This window comes from Rhynchophorus ferrugineus, unplaced genomic scaffold (assembly GCF_030347505.1).
Source record: "Rhynchophorus ferrugineus isolate W39M unplaced genomic scaffold, kcgeb_rfMv2 rfM4, whole genome shotgun sequence".
Classification (NCBI taxonomy): Eukaryota; Metazoa; Arthropoda; class Insecta; order Coleoptera; family Curculionidae; genus Rhynchophorus; species Rhynchophorus ferrugineus.
In genome coordinates this window covers 11,166,673-11,184,186 of record NW_027472583.1, presented here as the reverse complement: position 1 = coordinate 11,184,186, position 17,514 = coordinate 11,166,673, and the positions used below count along the sequence as shown (strand labels likewise).

At 37.8% G+C, this 17,514-nt stretch overlaps 1 protein-coding gene across 1 annotated transcript in view; it reads left to right on the top strand.

Annotated features, from left to right (window-relative positions):
- Positions 1-17,514, top strand: part of LOC143194716 (dynein beta chain, ciliary) — a 40,656-nt gene that overhangs the window by 22,368 nt on the left and 774 nt on the right. The window contains exons 9-17 of the mRNA XM_076401366.1: positions 471-1,452; positions 1,506-1,893; positions 1,952-2,129; positions 3,251-3,415; positions 3,481-9,882; positions 13,618-13,765; positions 13,818-14,032; positions 14,096-14,415; positions 17,183-17,422. Coding sequence (XP_076257481.1) covers positions 471-1,452; positions 1,506-1,893; positions 1,952-2,129; positions 3,251-3,415; positions 3,481-9,882; positions 13,618-13,765; positions 13,818-14,032; positions 14,096-14,415; positions 17,183-17,422 — 9,038 coding nt within the window. The remainder of the gene's footprint in view (positions 1-470; positions 1,453-1,505; positions 1,894-1,951; positions 2,130-3,250; positions 3,416-3,480; positions 9,883-13,617; positions 13,766-13,817; positions 14,033-14,095; positions 14,416-17,182; positions 17,423-17,514) is intronic.

Here is a 17,514-nt window from a genome sequence, read left to right as displayed (position 1 = left end):
AAAATAAAATTATATGGCTTATTTTATAGCAACATTTTTGGCGTGTCAAATTTTTTGAAAATATAAATTTTCAATTATTCGTTTCATATATATTGGCTTTCAGGGAAAAATGTTATTATTATTATGTCAAGAATATCAATGATAAGTGCATAATATCTTTTTGGATTAAAGAAGCTGAAGTTTTTAATATAATAAAACAAAAAGATAGAATTCTAATAGGCCCAATTAAATTAAAGGCATTAAATAAATGTGAGACCTATTTATGTTAATGTCTGGGATTAGTCATCTGGATATTGGACATTGCGAAACTTTCTCCAGAGATAGCTAGGGAGTTTTCTCTCTATTACTCTATGGTGTTGATCATCAAAAATCCGTAGTATCATATTACCTGGCATTAAACTGATGTCCATTCTACTGGTCAAATTAAATTGATCATTCGAGTGGATTACACTTCTTTATTATTGTCCTAGGTAAAGTTTGTTATGAACGATGATACAACTTTAAGTGACCTTTTGGCGTTGAACCTACATGAATATGAAGACGAAGTCAAGAATATTGTTGACAAGTCCGTGAAAGAGATGGCCATGGAGAAGGTGTTGAAAGAATTGAACGCAAACTGGAACGTCTTGGAGTTTGGTACTGAGGTTCATGAAAGAACCAAGTTGAAACTGCTCACCATTACCGAAGAAACCATCGAGACACTGGAAGAGAATCAAGTAGCGTTGCAGAACATGATGACGTCAAAGTTCATCGACTTCTTCTTGGGCGACGTGTCCGAATGGCAGAAGAAACTAGGCAACGCTGATCAAGTAAGGCAAGTTTACTTCGACGTCCAGAGAAAATGGACGTACTTGGAGAGTATCTTCATTGGATCGGAAGACATTAGAAGTCAACTACCAGAAGACTCAAAGAGATTTGATAAGATCGATAGGGATTTCAAAGATGTTTTGAGCGATATGTTGAAAACACCTAACATCATTAAAGCCACCAACAAACCTGGTCTCCAAGAGAAATTGGAGGGGTTGCTTAAAGATTTGACTCTTTGCGAGAAAGCTCTGAACGACTATTTAGAGACTAAGCGTCTGGCATTTCCCCGATTCTATTTTGTATCGGCTGCGGACCTATTGGATATACTATCCAACGGAAATCAGCCTGATTTGATTCAGAGACACTTGACGAAGCTGTTTGACTCGCTGGCCTCGTTAGTTTTTATAGAGGAAGGCGGGAAACCGTCGAAGAGGGCCAAAGAGATGATTTCGAAGGAGAACGGAGAACACGTTCAGTTTACTATGATTTGCGATTGTAGTGGGAAGGTTGAGGTTTGGCTGAATCAGGTTATTAGCGTGATGAGAGCAACCCTGCACAAACTGTTCGGCGAAGCAGTAGTAACCTACGACGAGAAGCCGAGAGAATTGTGGATTTTCGATTATCCAGCTCAACCTGCTCTTTGCGGTAAGTTACAGTTGACTGGGTGGTAATTTTATTAATTTAGATATATTGATCAGGTACTCAGATCTGGTGGACGATGGAAGTAAATATGGCCTTTGCTCGTTTAGAAGAGGGTTATGAGAATGCTTTGAAGGACTATCAAAGGAAACAAATCAACCAGTTGAACGCTTTGATAACTTTTCTGCTGGGAGATATGACCGATTGCGATAGACAAAAGATTATGACAGTTTGTACGATTGACGTGCACTCTCGGGACGTTGTGTCCAAGCTGATAACGCTAAAAGTGGAGAATTCTCAAGCTTTTCAATGGCAGAGCCAACTGAGACATCGCTGGGATGAGAAAGAGAAGGAGTGCTTTGCAAATATTTGCGATGCTCAGTTTCAATACTCCTACGAGTACCTGGGAAATACACCTAGATTAGTTATAACCCCCCTGACTGACAGGTTAGTGGAGTATCGATTTAATTTCAACAGATCCAACAAACTTCTCACTATAACTTAGGTGCTATATAACGCTCACTCAGAGTTTGCACTTGATAATGGGAGGAGCACCTGCTGGACCTGCTGGTACTGGCAAGACAGAAACTACCAAAGATCTGGGCAAAGCACTGGGAATGATGGTCTACGTCTTCAATTGTTCAGAACAAATGGACTACAAATCGATTGGTAATATTTATAAGGTAAACCTAAAATACACGTTGTTTGCTAACTTGACGGTAAATATCCCATCTTTATATATTTAATTATTTTTTCCGTGTGTTCAAAATCAAATCGAGCTTTCCGTAAGCGCTTGGACCGATTTTAATAAAATTTGGTGTATGTTTATGCGCATTGGGAATGGTTTAAAGTAACAATTATAATCTGAAGGTTACTCTGAATAGGTTGCAAGATTTAAAAAAAATCCTTTTGATTTGAACCGACGCAATAATGGTGGTTGCTATATTAAATTTTTTATTATATCGATATGATATTTGTAATATGGTGTCTTCGATAGATTAAGTTAAACTGAATTTAATTACATTCAAATTACAAATATTAAACGGGCATAAATATTTAGTGACGACAATCTTCATCTATCAAGTGGCACCAACTGTGCGCTCCTTTGACCAGGTATTTAAAAGTTCATGAATGTTTGTGAATACTTGGGTATTATTAGTAATTATTCATAGGGAGGGAAATATCATTATATAATGCAATCAACATTTGTGATGCATTTCTTGTTATATATGGGGCTTGCCACAGAAAGCTTGATGGACACAAAACTAAATTCGAAGAAATACTTGTTTGAAATTAAAATTCATAAGAAAATACGCTTTTAGGATCTCCTAAGCTGCTATCGAACCTTTGAGCGACTAAATATTCTTAAATATTTGTATAGTATATTCTTTGAACAGTTTCTAGTTACAGAAGTCCTTTATTACTATGTTACTTTATTACTTATTACTTTATTACTGGTTAAGCCATGAAATATTGGAAATTATTGACGAATTTTTTATAATACTTTAATAATGTAATATAAACTGAATATGAATATAAAATAAAATAAACATTTTTATTAAAGAGTATATTTAAAAAGTATAAGTTATTGACTAAATGGTTTATTAGTGAAAGACCTGGATATTATGCTTTATTAAGAATATAATATGTAGTTTACTAGTTAATTCATGATACTACACGGTTAATGTGAATGTAATCTACATTGGTCTAGGGAGATTTGAAGGGATTAAGATAATTTTACTCTCAAAATGTTAAAATGAAGTTTAGTAATAAATTAATAAATCTTATCTTAAATATTTTTAAGGGTTTGGCACAGACTGGCTGTTGGGGATGTTTTGATGAATTCAATCGAATATCAGTTGAGGTACTGTCTGTTGTGGCAGTGCAGGTAAAACTCATACAAGATGCTATTAAGGACAAGAAGAAGAGGTTCTTTTTTCTTGGTCAAGATATCGGACTGATACCTACGGTTAGTATCAAAATATTGAGACAAATGAAATAAACAAAACAACCATAAATTGTTTTTATTTTCAGGTGGGTATATTCATAACTATGAATCCGGGTTATGCCGGCAGAACAGAGCTGCCTGAAAATTTGAAAGCGCTATTCAGACCGTGTGCAATGGTAGTACCCGATTTCGCACTGATTTCTGAAATTATGCTGGTAGCTGAGGGTTTTCAGGAGGCCAGGTTGCTTGCTCGAAAATTCATCACGCTCTACACTCTGTGTAAAGAGCTTCTCAGCAAGCAGGATCATTATGATTGGGGATTACGAGCTATTAAGTCAGTATTGGTAGTGGCCGGAAAGCTCAAGCGCGGCGACAAGCAGCGGCCGGAGGATCAAGTGTTGATGCGAGCCCTTAGAGACTTCAATATACCGAAAATAATCACGGAAGATGTGCCGGTCTTCATGGGATTGATAGGAGATCTGTTCCCTGCCCTGGACGTTCCAAGGAAACGGAATCCCGAATTGGAGAAGACAATTAAAAAGACGGCGGTCGAGATGAAGCTTCAGCCCGAGGAAGGGTTTACCTTGAAAGTGGTACAGTTGGAGGAACTCTTCGCCGTTCGACATTCGGTTTTTATAATTGGTTTCGCTGGAACCGGCAAGTCGATGGTGTGGAAGTGTTTGAATCGAACCTATGCTAACATGAAAAAGAAACCATTCTATAACGATCTGAATCCGAAAGCCGTAACTAATGACGAACTCTTTGGTGTTATCAATCCGGCTACCAGAGAATGGAAGGATGGATTGTTCTCCGTGATTATGAGGGACCAAGCGAATTTATCAGGTGATGGTCCCAAGTGGATAGTCTTGGATGGCGATATAGATCCTATGTGGATTGAGTCATTGAACACCTTGATGGACGATAACAAGGTATTGACCCTGGCAAGTAACGAGCGCATTGCACTTACCAGTTCTATGAGGCTCCTCTTTGAAATAGCCAACTTACGAACTGCTACTCCTGCCACAGTATCTCGAGCCGGCATCCTCTACATAAACCCCGCTGATCTGGGTTGGAATCCCTTTATAGCATCTTGGATAGACACCAGAACCATACAGAGCGAAAAGGCGAACCTAATGATCCTCTTCGACAAGTACGTACCGCCTTGTTTGGAGGCCGTACATAAGAAAGTAAAGAAAATTACACCGATATGTGACATAGCTCACCTGCAAATGCTTTGCAGTCTTCTAGATTGCTTCTTGACACCGCAAAACGTGCCTCCTGACTGTCCCAAAGAATGGTACGAGATTTATTTCGTGTTTTCGGTGGTGTGGGCCTTTGGTTCTGCCTTATTTCAAGATCAAATTATCGACTGGAGGAACGAATTTAGTAAATGGTTTACCAACGAATTTAAAACCGTTAAATTTCCTGTTGGGGGAAACGTCTTTCAGTATTATATAGAAGAAGAGACGAAGCGTTTTGTTCCGTGGACCGAACTAGTGCCGCAGTTTGAGTTCGATCCGGACATTCCATTACAGGCGACTCTCGTTCACACTGCCGAAACTAGCAGGATTCGATTTTTCGTCGACCATCTGGTATCCATGAAGGTCCCAGTTATGTTGGTGGGACCCGCGGGTAGTGGAAAATCTGTCATCTTTCAGGATAAACTCAATTCACTTCCTGATAAGTACTCGGTCACAAATGTACCCTTTAATTTCTATACGACCTCGGAGATGTTGCAGGGAATTTTGGAAAAGCCGCTGGAGAAGAAAGCCGGTAAAGTATATGGCCCTCCTGGTAATAAAACTATGATCTATTTCATCGATGATATGAACATGCCGGAAGTGGATAAATACTTTACAGTTCAGCCCCATACTCTGCTGAAACAGTGGATGGATTATCAGCATTGGTACGACCGGCAAAAGTTGTCATTAAAAGATATTCATAACGTACAGTTTGTGTCGGGAATGAATCCCACGGCAGGGTCCTTCACCATCGATCCTAGACTGCAAAGACATTTTTGTGTGTTTGCGGTCAGTTTCCCGTCAGAGGATAACTGCTTGCATATCTATAATTCTATATTTCGGCAACATTTGGAGAATCCTCAGCATAAATTTAACTCTGTTGTTCAGAAAATGTGCCCCGCTATTGTCCAAGCAGCGTACTCGCTTCACAGTAAAATCGGACAGACCTTTTTACCAACCGCAGTGAAGTTTCACTACCTGTTTACCTTGAGAGACCTTTCTAACGTATTTCAAGGTATGTTGTTCTCAACAGGTGCCGCTGTTCCAAACCAATCCGCCTTCATCCGCTTATGGATGCATGAAGCCAATCGAGTTTATTGTGATAAGTTGGTGGAGCGTCGAGATATGGACACCTTCAACAAACTGATAATAGAATCAGTTAAGAAGGGCTTTGAGGAGTTGGATGAAAACGTCATTTTCGAAAAACCACTAATATTTTGCCATTTCGCTGAAGGCATTGGGGATCCAAAGTATTTCCCTATCGTAGACTATGACCATTTAAGTCGTTTGCTGCATGAAGCCTTAAACGGTTATAATGATCTAGTGGCGGCTATGAACCTAGTTCTGTTCGAAGATGCCATGTTCCATATATGCCGAATCAATAGGATTTTGGAAGCTCCGAGAGGCAATGCGTTACTAGTCGGTGTAGGTGGTTTCGGCAAGCAATCTCTGACGAGATTGGCCGCGTTTATATCATCTTTCGAAGTCTTTCAGATTCAGCTTAAGAAAGGCTACTCGATGGGAGATATGAAGAGCGACATTGCTAGTTTATATCTTAAAGTAGGGCTGAAAAGCGTTGGTATCGTTTTCCTGATGACCGACGCTCAAGTACCCGACGAGTCGTACTTGGTGTTAATCAATGATATGTTAGCATCGGGAGAGATCAGTGAACTATTACCTGACGAAGACGTAGAGAACGTTATAGGTGCCATGAGAGGTGAAGTGAAAAATGTAGGACTGCAGGACACTAGGGAGAATTGCTGGAAGTTCTTCATCGACAGGGTACGAAAACTCTTGAAAGTTGTTTTGTGTTTTTCACCGGTCGGTTCAACGTTGAGGGTGAGAGCTCGAAAGTTTCCGGCTCTAGTTAACTGTTCTTCTATAGACTGGTTTCACGACTGGCCCAAAGAAGCTCTGCAGTCAGTATCACGACGGTTCCTATCCGAGATCGAAGTACTTCCGAAGGACCTGGTAAACTCAGTCTCATTATTCATGTCACATGTCCATGGGGTGGTTAATAATTTTTCCGAAATATACTTACAAAACGAAAAACGATATAACTATACCACTCCGAAATCTTTTCTCGAACAGATCGATCTTTACTCAAAACTTTTAACCGAAAAAACGGAAGATATCCACAATAACATCACCAGATTACAAAACGGTCTTACCAAACTAGCATCCACTTCCGAGGAGGTAGACGGCCTGAAGGAGGTGCTGGCCGTACAAGAAGTTGAACTGAACGAGAAAAATGCCGCGGCTACTGCTTTAATTGATGTGCTGACCGTTGAGAACGAGAAGGTAGCTAAAGAGCAGGCTATCGCTAGCGAAGAAGAAGGTAAAGTTAAGTTGATCGAGGAAGATGTCTCTGTAAAAGCGAAAGTTTGCGCTGAAGACTTGGCAAAAGCTGAGCCGGCTTTAGTGGCAGCTCAGGCGGCTCTGAACACGTTAAACAAGAATAACCTGACTGAGTTAAAGTCTTTTGGTAGCCCGCCCGATGCTGTCGTTGCAGTATGCGCAGCAGTTTTAGTACTTTTCTCGAAAAAAGGTAAAATACCCAAAGACCGAAGCTGGAAGGAGTGTAAACTGATGATGAACAAAGTCGATCAGTTTCTCTACGATCTTATCAACTATGACAAGGAGAACATGCAACCGGAAATCGTGAAGGCCACGTTGGAGTACTTGAAGGATCCGGAATTTAATCCAGAAAAGATTCTAAGCAAATCAGCCGCAGCTGCTGGATTGTGTGCCTGGGTTATTAACATTTTAAAGTTCTACGAGGTGTTCGTTGTGGTGGAGCCGAAACGGAAAGCTCTAGCTGCCGCGAACAAAGAGTTATCGGAAGCCAGAGCCAAGTTGGGTGAGTTGAAAGAAAAACTGGAGGAGCTCGAAAAACAATTGTCAGTTCTACGGGGGGAATTCGAAGAGGCTACCAATGCTAAGTTGAAGTGTCAGGCGGAGGCTGACGCCACGACTAACATGATTGATTTAGCTAACCGATTGGTTAATGGACTTGCCTCAGAAAACGTACGTTGGAGACAGCTGATTAAAGACTACACAGCAGCTACCATTACAATTCCCGGAGACATTTTACTGGTGACAGCTTTCCTTTCTTACCTGGGATGCTTTACAAAAAAATACCGCATAGACATGCTCGAGAAACATTGGAGACCATACTTCAAAACTTTAGAGGTACCTATTCCCATGACGGAAGGTCTAGATCCCATGACTCTTTTAGCGGACGATGCCAAAATTGCTCAATGGAACAACGAGAGTTTACCAACCGATCGTATGTCAGCTGAGAACGCCTGCATCCTCACCAACTCCAGTCGTTGGCCGCTGATGATCGACCCTCAACTTCAAGGCATCAAATGGATTAAAACCAAGTACGGCGATGACTTGAAAGTAGTTAGGACAACCCAGAAAACCTACCTGGATGTAATCGAAGTTGGAATATCGGAGGGAAGAACCGTACTGATCGAGAACATTGGAGAAACCCTGGACGCGGTTTTGGACCCTGTCTTGGGACGGGTATTAGTGAAGAAGGGTAGATGTATTAAAATTGGCGATAAAGAAATTGACTATGATCCAAGATTTCGCCTAATTCTTCACACGAAGCTTGCCAACCCTCATTATAAGCCCGAGATACAGGCTCAAACTACTTTAATCAATTTCACAGTTACCAGGGATGGTTTGGAGGAACAACTCTTGGCCGAAGTGGTAAAAGTGGAGAGACCTGATTTGGAAATGTTAAAATCATCGTTGACCAAGCAACAGAATGATTTCAAAATTACTCTGAAAACATGCGAGGACAATCTACTTTATAAATTATCTTCTGCAACTGGTAATATACTTGGTGACGTGGAGTTGGTTTTGAATTTAGAGACGACGAAAAAGACCGCTAACGAGATTGCAATCAAGGTGGAGGAAGCTAAAGTTACATCGGTAAAGATTGACGAAGCCAGGGAACAGTATCGTCCTTGCGCCGCCAGAGCTTCTTTATTGTATTTTATACTGAATGACCTGTTTAGAATCAACATGATTTATCAGTTCTCTCTTAAGGCATTCACAGTGGTGTTTAAAGATGCCCTGAAGCGAGCTTTACAAGGGGAGAAGCTCAAGGATCGCGTGAATAACCTCTTGGACAGCATAACTTTCTCTGTCTTTATGTACACCACCAGAGGCTTGTTTGAGTGCGATAAACTAATTTTTATGGCCCAGATGACGTTCCAGATTTTTATGCAGCTTGGTGACGTTAATCCCGAAGAGCTAGACTTTTTACTTCGGTATCCTGTTATAGCAAATTTAATATCGCCCGTAGATTTCTTGAACAATAGCTCATGGGGTGGTATAAAGGCTCTCTCGCAAATGGACGAATTTAAAAGCCTGGATAAGGATTTAGAAGGTTCGGCCAAACGCTGGAGAAAGTTCGTGGAGAGCGAATGTCCGGAAAAGGAGAAATTTCCTGGAGAATGGAAGAACAAAACTACGCTGCAGAGATTGTGTATTATGAGGTGCCTTAGACCGGATCGAATGACGTATGCTGTGAGTCTCTATATAGAAGAGAAACTCGGTAGTAAATATATAACAGCTAGAAGCGTGTCGTTTGAAAGGTCTTACGAGGAAACCAGCTCTTCCACTCCCGTGTTTTTTATCTTATCACCTGGTGTTAATCCTCTGAAGGACGTGGAGAAAATGGGAAAGAAACTTGGTTTTAATTTTGACAGTGGTAATTTCCACAGTGTCTCGTTAGGCCAGGGCCAAGAAGTCGTCGCAGAAAGTGCGATGGATCTTGCGGCCAGTAAAGGTCACTGGGTCATATTACAGAACATTCATTTAGTGGTGAAATGGCTGGCCACTTTGGAAAAGAAAATGGAGCAATGCGCTGAATCTGGACACGAAAATTATCGACTGTACTTGAGCGCAGAGCCGTCCTCTGACCCTCACAGTTGTGTGATACCTCAAGGCATTCTAGAGTCTTCCATTAAGATCACCAACGAACCACCTACCGGTATGTACGCGAATCTGCACAAGGCTCTGGATAATTTTAATCAGGAAACATTGGAAATGTGCTCCAAGGAAGCGGAATTCAAGGCAATCCTATTTGCTCTGTGTTATTTCCACGCCGTTGTGGCAGAGAGGAGGAAGTTTGGACCTCAAGGGTGGAACAGAAATTACCCGTTCAATGTGGGAGATTTGACTATTAGCGTCAGCGTCTTATATAATTATCTGGAAAGTAATAACAAGGTAATGTTTAGTGACTATTTTTCCTTTTTCTTTAATTAAATTTTGTGAAAATGTATCAGATGGTTTTTGGAATATTGGATAGAAATTAAAGCGAATTTATTCATATAAATTTCAAACACTAAATCAAAGATATACCAGGTGTACTGAAAAGTCATTACTGGTCATTACTGGTAATACAATGACGTACTAGATAATCATATAGCTCAAAAATTCAAAGAAATGTTAGATATCTTAGCTGGTCCTATATAAACTATTTCCAAACATTTACACGTTTTGGAAAATATCCAAAAGGCGGAAAAATGGCGGCTATATGAATTGACTGATAATATAATTTCGAACCGTTTCATAATAACGGTTTTTTGATTGTCCCAAAAAAAAGGTTTTCAGAGGACTCGGAGGAGGATGATGAAAAATAATTGACACCGAAGCAGAATATTAGGGTCTATAAAATCTTGCTATCTATATGAAGGGATGAGCAAGCTCTAGTGTAGCATCAGTTGCTAAAACTGAATGAAACTGAGTTCAGATGTCTACTGATGTTTGATTGAATAAACTGAATGATGTATTGTTGATCTAAAGCCCAAAATAACGAATAACAGAGTAAATGCTCGGTCCCACTTTGAAAACTTGTGAAGGATATACTGGTGTATCTCGAATGAAATATTTTGTTACAACCAGAGTCTTTCAATTACTCTTTATTAAGATCGATGGTTTTAATACCAGATCATCGTTCTTTTGACATGTTGGCAGAAAAAATTTTGCAGATTTTCTTCAGCAAATCTTTTTTAAGGGCAACATTATGAAAAAATAATTAAATGCAAGAACCTAATATAAATATCAATAAGTTCAGTTTATACTACCAGTCCTAGTTACATTCGGAACTGTACAGCTTTATTCTACCTGGTATTCAAATTTAGTTATTGACTTAGCAGTATCTTCCCTCCTATTTTTCAAGAAAAGTGCCCGAACATAGTAAAATTTCAAGTTAAATGAAAATATTTAACTCGTTTTACGGTATAGTTAACGAATCGAGATGATAGATACGACCCGTCCTATATGAAATCCGGAACGAATATGATAATATTCCGGTGCAAAATAAATTTTATTGAAAATTCCGTAACCGAATGGAAATATTCCCGATAACCCTGTCGGCATATAAAATGAAAAATCATTCAGCCTGTTTGGAGAGCCTTTTATATCTCGATAAATATTAAAGAATATACCGATCCGAGACCACTAAACTAAGTCTCATTCATCTTTGGCGCAGTATTATGCACCTAGTGCAATCGATAGGATGCCCTTCTTCGTCCCTCTTTTTACCCGTATCCTGATCCACTTTAGGTGAGCGCTTTTTTTCCAACATTTTATGGACGATTTTATATTTTATGGTAATTTTTATCGTAAACTTTGTATGTGTTCAAGTACAATATATATTCATTAGTATTCGCCAATTTGTTTTATCATTAATCAAGATAATGATGAAATATTTATTAAATTACTTTTCTTTATTATATTTTTTTACCAACTAGGAATTTTACTGGATTTAACCTATTGGTTAATGTGCGGTTCGATCAATAGTCTTAGGCCGGTTTGATTGGCATCCGAACGAAGAAGAACGAGAAGCCAACAGAACTGCCCTTCTACTGTTGCGATAGTCGCGGGTTCGAATCCTGCGGGTCATGATTATAAATTTATGTTTGGGATTATTTATATTTATTACCCATAAGGCAAGAGGGTGAAGTATATATGACAAGGAAAATCATCTCAGTTATGTTAGAAACCAGACTGGGTAAGATCGGATGTCTTCTTGGTTCTCCACGTTGGTCACTCGCCAGTCGGTAGACTTAATGCCGAATACAGTGGATTGAAGCCCACGTTAAGCAATAGATACAGTCCAAATAAACCCTTAAAAAAAGAACTGCAGTCCTCGGTATTAACTCTAACCTCAGAATATCTCAGGTTTTAACCAGTATATTAGTTTTCCAAAGAAGTAAATAATAACATATTAGTCATTATAAATAGTCAGATAATTTTAGTGAATACAGTATATTTATATATTATCTTTTATTGTTAAAGTATTTCGACTGTTATTTTAGTATTTTATGATGATAAAAGTGTTGTCTAAACTTCCAATTCAGTGAATTCAGTCAAAAATGGTTTGCTTGTTTTAAAAGTGGCCGTGTGACCCCAAGTGATGAAAAATTAGAGCAAGTGCTGAATAAAAAATCAAGTTGAGAACTTTAAGAGCTATTTAAATCAGCAGATATTAACATACTAATAAAACAAAAAGATCAGAAAGCATTGGTAATAATAATCAAGGCAGCAAATAGTCTCCAGTATGTATTAATACACAATTGGCATTGAGAAGTTCTATTTAATTTGTAATCTGCTACTGATTATGGATTATCAATGGCGAATGAACACGTGTTCGTGAAATGTATAAAAGGACTACGAGAACCAAATGAAATCATAATTGAGAATGCGATATTAATCTATTATCTGAAAGAGATGGATAAAAGTAGATATTAGAAATTAACTTTTGTAGAAATTTTTCAATCAATAAATCAAAGAAAGTTATGAATTAATTTAACAAACAATAAAATATAAAATAAAATATAAAGACGCTTGTAGTCATCAAAATAATTATGATTAGAAAAATATCTGTTCATTTTCCTACTATATTAATAATTAACAGGTCAATTGAAAAGTCCCCGGCCTACCATAGTAAAACACATTTTTTGACAAAAAATTTTTTTTTTCGCTCCAACTTTTCGCTACCATTTTTGCAGTACGATTTGTCCTTTGCTTCAAAATAGGTCTCAATTTCGGCGATCACCTCTTCATTCGACGAAAATATCTTCCCAGCGAGCACTCTTTTGAGATCTGAGAACTGAGAAAAGGAAATAGTCACTGGGGGCCAGATCTGGCGAATACGGTCGATGAGGATGCAATTCGAAGTCCACTGCGTTCACCGTCTTCGGTGCTCATTTCACCATGTCTAAACTTAGCATACCAATCCTTGATGGTTGATTTTCCTGGGGCAGTGTCCGGAAACTCGGCATCAAGCCAAGATTTTGCTTCAACTGTATCTTTCCCTTCAAAAAGCAATATTTTATCAACACGCGAAATTCATTTTTGACAATTTTTGAAGTTGCTTCACTCAAAATGCTATAATTCATAAACTAATAATACGATAGCTGTCAATTTTATACACGCATCTTTTGAGTGTTAGGGCTAACTAAAAAACATATGGATTTAATTCTAGTAGCGCCATCTATGTGTCAGGCCGGGGCCTCTTCAATTAACCTGTTAAGGAAGACCTGTTAACCTGTTAGAAGCAATGAAAGTAGTATGTCAATCTCAGTTTTGATGTCTTCTTCGATATTCAATTGTTTATGAAAAAATATTTACATTATCATAGAATAATAGTTCCTTTGGATTTTTGAGTTGGTTTTTGTGAAGTCCATTTTTGGTACAACAAATTTGCGTCGGTTAAATTTAGATGAAATAAAATTCTTCTTCATGACCTTAAAATTAATTAACATATTAAGTGTAGACTTTTTACTGTGAATTCAATTGAAAAACGCTGTTGAACGAAGCAAGCAAATATTATTAACTATTGATCGTATGTTAAATCATCTATGTATGTGGCGTGTTGCATCTCTAAGTTTATTAACTATTGTTTATTTAATCTAATGTTGATCATTATATTATTTTAACAATTTTTATCTTTAGGTACCTTGGGAGGATTTACGTTATCTGTTTGGAGAAATTATGTATGGAGGCCATATTACTGATGATTGGGATCGGAGGCTTTGTCGTAGTTACTTGTTGAATTACATGCAGGCCGAACTTATTGAAGGAGACCTCCAGTTTGCGCCTGGTAAGCTTCAAATCTATTTCTATTTTTTAACTGGTGTTTTTTTATTTCACAGGATTCTTTGCACCACCTAATATGGATTATCCCGGATATCATCGTTACATCGACGATCGTTTACCGCCAGAAAGCCCCTACCTCTATGGATTACATCCAAATGCCGAGATTGGTTTCTTGGCCAGTACTTCCGAGAACATGTTCAAGACGATCTTTGAGATGCAACCGAGAGACTCCAGTGCATCTGCTGGTAGTGGCATGTCTCGAGATGAGAAGGTGTGCATTTGATACTGATATACATTGAATTTTTTTCTGGAGCCTATTTTTGTTTTCTAATAGGTTCGGAATACTCTTGAAGAAATTTATGACAAATTACCTGAAGAATTTGCTGTGGCCGAGATGATGGCCAAAGTAGAGGAGCGCACGCCCTACATAATTGTGGCCTTCCAGGAATGCGAGCGAATGAACAACCTGACCAAGGAGATGAAGAGATCCTTACACGAACTTGATCTGGGATTGAAAGGAGAACTGACTATCACGTCGGACATGGAGAGCTTGGAGGAATCGCTCTATATGGATCAGGTTCCGAGCTCCTGGTCATCGAAGGCTTATCCCAGTTTATTGCCACTGGGACAGTGGGTCGGCGATTTGACGTTAAGGTTAGCTAATTCTACAAATTGAAGCTAAAATAGTTACTTGATGTGTGTTAACATATATTAACATATAACAGTTGTAAATGACATTTTTACATAATTCTCTAATTTTTCGGATCTTCGTAACTTAGGTTGAAATCAATAAGGAGCTTGACAGTTCTTTTGATTCTTGCTTTTAGTCGGCTTTTTAATGGGAGACTGTTTGGCCTGTGCCTTTCACAAGATCTGTGTAGTCTATTCTTGCATGCTATGAAATTTTCAGTGGATGGTGGAGGTGGATACCTCTCCTATAGGAGAATAAATAATATTCATGATGCAGCATTGATCTACTCGGTCGTTTGATCTGTATCTGAGATACCCTCTTTTTTTTCAGCTATTTTTTAAAGGCCGCTATTTGATCTATGGTGTAGAAACCTACAAACGTTTAGATTGATAGTGGAACCTCGCTTCTTTCAGTTGATTTTCGAACATCTTCTAAAAATGAATCTTACCTCTGCCTCCCTCTGCTTACGCATGCTATTTAGAAGACTTTCGGTTAAATATACAGTGATTGAGGGCTGTTTCAAGTTGGATATAAAAATCTGGAAGAATGATTTAGCCTTAAACATATTGATATAAGGAAATCGATCATATCTCTGAAAGCAGTTTGAGCCCGGGATGCTAAAACTCGGTCGAATTCCATAGAGTCTCGGTCTAAAACGAGATTACAGTAAAAATCGGATAATGGATGATGGCATCGAAAAAGTCCAATAAGCAATCGAAGCCCAGGTTGAGCAGTGAGTCCAGTTTTAATCCAGTCAGTAGTCCAGTATATCCATAAACTTTAATTGGCTAAAGGTTACTAGGTATCGTCCTATAGAGCAGCGGTTACATTTTGAGTATTTGATTCATAACAAAATGATTGCTACATAATACGCTTCTTACGTATCATATTCAACAATGTGGACCTGGCTGCCTTTTACAGGTAAAGAAAATATTTGTAATGGTAAACTAGGGATAGAGATAATGATTAAGTGTATATATGTCAACAGTAATTAGTTTGAAGGTATTGAAATTGAAAGTTCTATAAATTTAATCGCATATCATTCAAAAATATTAAATGAAAAAGAAAAAGAAAATGAAAACATTATTATCAGTGACTGTCATTTAACACAATTAATGTGTTCGAATGAGAATTGACCATAAATTTTTTGTGGTGAGTTATTTCCTCACACATAATAGTGTCGATATAATCTCTGAAGAACTGAGTATATAAAAATGAATATATTTTTAGTTAGACTGGAAGCTTCCTTCATGACATTCTTACGGAACTGTTACAAGAAGTAATTTTTAGAGGTGGAATTCTAATATTGTCAGAAAGATAGTAGATATTGGAAATAATGATTAGAAATATAAAAAGGAGCAACTCAATAATACACCCAATATTAATAGGCAATATTTCACAATAAATCCTTCCATTTACAAGCTATGCCATCGTCGTCAAAATAAATATGCTACCGGCTTGGTGGCGCAGTGGTGAAGGCGATAGGAAGGTCCTCCAACTGTTGCGATAGCAGAGGGTTCGAACTCTGCTGAGACATGGTCGTAAATTTATGTTTGTGATTGTTTAAAATTTGTGATTGTCCTAAGCAAGAGTGTAAAATCCGACAAGGAAAATGATCCCAGTCACGCCAATAACCAGGCTGGGTAAGACCGTCTTCTGGGATGATTTCTAAAGTTGGTCACTCGCCAGTCGGTTCGGAGCCCACGTTAAACTGTAGTTCCAGTCCAGATAAACCCATAGTTGGTAAAACGAGACTTTAAAATATAATAATAATAATAATAAAATAAATATGCAAAGCCAATTTTATTTACACTGACACTTTTTGAATTAACAACCCAGAAAAAAATGAAAATATCCAACTCTAATATAATTGGAACGTTTTCTACGTTTAAATTTGTCCGTCGAATAAAGTCAAGTTCTTGTCAACACATTAAAACGACATAATTTTTTGCGACATGACGAGTAGGATTGGAAAAAGAACGGGACGTTATACGCCCATCGATTTTCTGTCTGGTCCCGATATTAAACTTAAAATACGACTCTTATTAATCATCACACTTGATATAACCATATGGCGGTGACGTTTATTGCAGTTCTGAAACGACCAAGACCCAATTAAATTGGACAAGAGGATACTCTAACTTAAAATACTGTTTAGATTTCAATATACATATTTTATATATACATATATATACATATATATATATATATATATATATATATATATATATATATATATATATATATATATATATATATATATATATATGTGTGTGTGTGTGTGTGTGTGTGTGTGTGTGTGAATATATTTTTTATATATGTTTATTATTATGTTTATTATATTAATTTTATAAATTTCCTTGAGAGTTTGAAAGGTGTTTTCATCCAATAAGACTTGTAGTTCATTGTCTTTAATTTTTCTTGGTCATCCAGGCCGATCTTATTAATCAAAATAACCACTTTTAGGTCATTAAAATCAAAACCGACAATCGGGATATAACACATCATATATATTTGAAAATGTTTGATGGGCTTCAGTACCAGATTTCTTTAAACTAAACGACAAAAGTAATGAACGTAGTATAGTAATGAAAGTTTCAAGATTATTCCATGCTGAGTAACTTAATAATACTAAATGTGTATAATACTAAATAAAAACATAAGATATAACCTTAGCATCTGTTTTGCTCATGGTGTACTATAATTATTAATATATCTATGTTTTCTTAGAATTAAAGAACTGGAAGGATGGACACAAGACTTTTCCATGCCGGCAACCATATGGCTTGGAGGATTCTTCAATCCGCAATCGTTCCTGACTGCTATCATGCAACAGACAGCGAGAAAGAACGAGTGGCCACTGGACAAAATGTGTTTGATGACGGATGTGACCAAGAAACAGAAGGAGGATTTTAATTCGGCCCCACGAGAGGGCGCCTACGTTCACGGATTGTTTATGGAGGGAGCCAGGTATATTATTATATATTTAAGTAATCAGAATTATTTTTACCAGGTATTGGAATTATTAGAAGCGTTTTTTACAAAAAATGACTTAAAATGAA